We start from the raw sequence: 4,754 nt of genomic DNA on the forward strand, positions 1-4,754 counted from the left end.
TATTAACTTGATCGAGAAATCTTCCAGAATATTATCATATTAAAGAGATAAACATGATGTCTCTTACCCCTTTCTTAAGACTCAACTGATAGGATTTATAATGCAAATGAAATGTAAAGTGATCTATGCTTTAGCAAACGGTACACATGAATTTTGTCAGTTAAGAAGTACATGAGTAGGTATGGAATGATCTGTAAAGCAAAATGCTTGATTCCTACAGGATTGTACTGCAGTTAGGCTTCAGTCTGACTCGCGTTGTGCATAAACGTGGAACCTCAGGGCAGATAGCACAAGTGTAGGCTGCTTAAATAGTATTAAAACAGTATTGGCCTTGACAGCATTCTAAATACTGCAATGTTTTGACGAGCATCGTATCATTGCAGAATAAAGACGCAGGTGGGTGTGATTGCGTCTGTTCATCTTTAGTTTTCGTTTTGTTGTTGAATAACTGCCCTTATGGCATTTGTAGGATCCAAATCGTGAAGGTGGTTCCTGTCATTGCGGCTGATGCTAATGTTGATCCGATGTTCGGTGATGGGAAACCACGTGAGCGAGTTGTTCATTTGCTTCCGCCTTGTTATTTTCTTTTCGTTGTAAAACATCGACTTAAAGATAAGGGCCTTGGTAGGACTGGTGTGTTTGCGATTTACTTCGTCGAATTGGTGGATTCGGGTTCTCGGTCATTTGTGATAAGAAACTTGATTAATCACCACACCTTGCTTTATGGCATATCTTGCACCCAACCAGTGTTTATTGTTATTGGATTGCCCCTTGTCTGGCACTGTTCTGCATTATTTTTGCATCACAGTGGTTCCTTTTGCGCAGCTGGTTGTAGAGTGTAGACTCCCAGTGTTTTCTGTCTTCCCTTGGGGGAAATTTGCCCTTAGCGTTGATTCTGTGAGGTATTTATCATTGCAACCCTGCTATTTGAATGGCGAATGTGTCTTGGAGGCACTCGCGGTGTCATGACGTTATCTGCGCACCTATCTTATTCGCAGTAGCTCGGCAACTGCTAGATAATTGTGGGTTTTAGGGACCTCGTCGCCTACCCGGGGTCATGGCTCCATGGGTAGAGGTGAAACGTGATTTTTCGCTCTTAATTTAGTCGTAGTGGTGTGGCAACTGCTGGATCATCACGGATTTTGGAGAATTTGGCACCTTCCCTTGGCCTCGGCAATATGATCAACACGTAGGGGTGCATTCCACCAGCCCGGATCATGGCAAATATTGGCTTGTTGACTTTGTGCTCATATGCACAGATGTGTGTGAAGATAGGATGCATTTTCAGTGTATCGATGCGTACTTAAGTCTGCTCTCTTGGACATCATGGTGGTAAGGGCTGATATGGAGAGGAAGCGGGAAGTACTGTTTCATTTTGCACCCCACTAGTGCCTCAAGGGTTGCTTTTTTGAGTCATTGTTTCCTTAGGGCCGGTGGCGTTGATAATAGCCTTGGCAACAAATGCTGAGCGGGAGGTGGGACCAGTTAATTTCGGCCTTCTGTTTACCATTCCCTCGATACTAGAATTTATTCCCTCATAAATCATTCGGGTTTTCCTCATCGCATATGTGGGGCAGCTCACCTTCATTTAATTCTACTTTTGTGGTGCCACATGTTTATTTGGAACATATGCCGTCAAATGCTTCTTCTTGGAGAAAGGTGGGAATAGCGGAGCTTGTTTTTCACCCCACTATTTTTAATGTGTCGTTATTTTACCTGAACTCGCGCCTTCTCGGCGGATGCGTAAGGCGGCAGCAAAGTACGTATTCTGAGATGTTTTCTTCAGCCATTTAGTCTAAATTCCGCATTGCTTCCTTACAGCAGTGCTTTATTTTTAATTCAGAGACGTGGTGTGTTTAGCTGGACATGGATTCCTCTATACCTTCAAGGCAATGGCGTTTGACTGCTAAACAGATTACAAGACTGGAAGGTTTCTATTCCAGTTCTTCAGCGCTACAACTGAGAGGCACTTGTAGGGCAGTTCCCTTGCAAATCCTAAAGGCAAAGCCCGGGTGGGTTAAGCAAAAGTGAAGAGATGGGAGCTACTTTTTGCAGCCTTGTCCCTGTTAAATTCCCTTAACTTAAGATTCTGCTTGTCTGTAATGCTAGTCCATCGCTGTAGGTGTTTCGTAGATACTGCCACAAAACCAACCCCTTTTGCAGGATGAATTATTGCCGTGATATGTCGTGGCTGTGTGTGAATGGATCCAGTGACTTTGTTGAATTACTTTGCTATTATTTTCAAAGGTGTTAACACATCTGCACCGAACGTAGCATCGTACTTTAAGGAGCCAGGGACTGCTGATGCCTACCTTATTGGGCAGACAGTGGAGGCAAATAGCGACTCTCTGTGCAGTGAGTGCGTGGCATACGACACAGGTCAAACCATGCAGGGCTACCTTGTTTGAGGCAACTTGCAATTCATCTTTTAGAGATTGCGACGTACTTGAACGTGATTTCATTTTCCCATGTCGATGTAATAAATGCCGCCAATAATATGTTTGTCATATTCATTATTGTCTTCGCAATTAGTTGTAGTGCATTCCGTCTTGTTTAAAGATGTTGGGCATGCAAATTCTCGAGTGCATACATTCCGGTGCCCATTATTCCCCTGGATCTGTACCACCAATAAGGACTGTAGTTACTTCCAATCGCAAGGATTTAAGGATGAGTGTTTACTGGGTAGGTATAGACGCTCATGCGACTTAGATATTTTGGAACTGGTAGGAATTTGTAGAGTAGATCCCAGTGTTCCTTGAGTGTGCGCCAGCCGCTTTTACTCTGCTCTGCGCTCCCCTCATACCTTGAGGCTCTGATATTAAGACAGGGCATTTAAGATATTCATCGACTATAGCTCGGGCTTGTCCGCCCTGCTAACCGAATTCTACTGTCGCAAGTTCCACATGGCAGTGTTCCATAATCACACCTCCATGGATGGGCCTGAGACAACGGTTGGGTTTGTACTCGACCAGTAATAAACATCTCTTATATAACGTACAGATAAGAATAGGATGGCAAGCATATGGTTTTGATTCGTTTGTCGAAGCTCTTTTGCAATGCTTATGCATAAGATTTCGGCTCTGACATCAGCAAGGACTTTAGCATTGTGGATTGAATTATCGGGCAATTAATGGCCATAAAAAGCCAAATGTGGCACAAAATAGGGATTTTTAGATTGGTCTTATTAAATAAACCCTAAGTAAAGACATTAAAAGCAAATGAGTTTCTGAGAACTGACAAAAAATTTCCAGGGTGACGGAAAGGTGTTATTGACACTGTCAAACTGGCAAACTATTTGTTAGAACACTTTCATAAGGACTTTGTAGTGCTTGTAAAGCCTAAAAACAATAACTAGTGATGGCTTGAGACCATTTTACTAAAGAATTTTTGAAGGCAAAAAATTCAATGGCAAAATATTCAAGAAAATTACTTAAACCTTAATATACTTGACAAATGACAAAGCTGACATAAATGCATTCCAAAATGCAAAACATGACACTTTGCTAAATTGTAAGTAATGTTTTTACTTGTGTACGAATAAAACACCATGTAAATATAGGTGTATGATACTGTCGGGCAGTCGAAGAAATTTTGAATGCGCGGTATTGGGAATGACATGTGTGCGTCATGGTAATAAATTGGAATGAAGTGATTAAAGGAGCGGAAAGATATCACAGGTTGATGATTTTTGAGTCGTTTTTTTCATTGTTAATTTTGGGGTATTTTTACTTTTGTATGCATGTCTCAATGTTGCACTTTTGGCACTTCTTGTGTCACATTGTAAAATCGAAATAAATAAGATCAATCTTTGGTCCAAAAAATATTAGCATTTCCGAAAATCTATGTTGAAAAATATTTATATGTTTTTGTGCATCTGACTGGTGTTGACAAACGGTATTTATCAGGAGCTATATTATTACGGTACGAATTCGGACATAACCGCCAGAAACAAAGAAGCGTAAATATCTCCTATCGTTTCTGCAATAATCAAGTTAAGACCAATGCAGTATGATTTCTTTTTGAGACCCAAGGCTGCTGCAAATCTCACTTTATATAGCGCCTTATTTTGTGCAACAGTGTAAATAGTGACGGTCGAAGTAGTGTTTGCCACTAAGATAGCTTTGTGGAAGTAGTGGCGATGTTTGAGACGCCACCCAGTAGTGGAAAGCTTTCCTTCGTAGGCGCGCATGGCTAACCTTCCACGAAATGCTCCGATTTATTTCCATTTCTCCTCATTTTATCCCTAATCATTCCAAGACCTAGACAGAGAAGTTATGCACTGAAGAAATGGACCAAATTTGTCAAAATGATAAACAAACAATGGCAACAATCAAGTTAGTCTTCTGCAAGCTTAACAAGCTTAATAGCATAATTAAAATTATCCATTCACTCATGTGTCACTTGACCTATCCGTTCTCCGCTCGTCAATCTGTCAGGCACGAATCTCAGATAAGTTTAGCAAAATAGAGTAGCCTTACCTTGTACTGATTGGCCTGCTGATTTTAGCAACGTTTGAGATAAATGGCAGGACATTATTCATCCTTGCATCTAGGGTTGTTTGCAATGACTTTGTCAACGCTACTCGCAAGGGCGGAAGTTGGCAAATGTATGATAGAGAGATTGTGAAGTCCTGTCTTTCATGGCGCTAGTGTTGGACCTTGAGACTTAAGCCAAAGTTAGGTAGACCACAAAGAAGCCCCTATACAATAAACGTCCCTGTTATATCTTCCAGAATTCTGGAATTTCGTGACTAG

General features: G+C 41.3%; 2 protein-coding genes across 2 annotated transcripts in view; both read left to right on the forward strand. All coding sequences in view use genetic code 11, as the record gives it.

Annotated features, from left to right (window-relative positions):
* Positions 1-203: 203 nt before the first annotated feature.
* On the forward strand, positions 204-2,408 carry EGR_10587 (hypothetical protein; the record flags this gene model as incomplete). The annotated part of the gene is made up of 3 exons (XM_024499836.1): positions 204-295; positions 470-546; positions 2,248-2,408. The coding sequence occupies 3 exons, from the start codon at positions 204-206 to the stop codon at positions 2,406-2,408; spliced, it is 330 nt and encodes a 109-aa protein (XP_024345741.1).
* A 1,219-nt stretch (positions 2,409-3,627) lies between these two features.
* The window catches only part of EGR_10588 (hypothetical protein), a gene marked incomplete at both ends in the record, with an annotated part of 5,582 nt that continues 4,455 nt past the window's right edge, over positions 3,628-4,754 (forward strand). The window contains 2 exons of the mRNA XM_024499837.1: positions 3,628-3,733; positions 3,801-4,006. Coding sequence (XP_024345742.1) covers positions 3,628-3,733; positions 3,801-4,006 — 312 coding nt within the window. The remainder of the gene's footprint in view (positions 3,734-3,800; positions 4,007-4,754) is intronic.

The sequence above is a fragment of the Echinococcus granulosus genome (assembly GCF_000524195.1).
Source record: "Echinococcus granulosus chromosome Unknown EG_S00238, whole genome shotgun sequence".
In the NCBI taxonomy this organism is placed as follows: Eukaryota; Metazoa; Platyhelminthes; class Cestoda; order Cyclophyllidea; family Taeniidae; genus Echinococcus; species Echinococcus granulosus.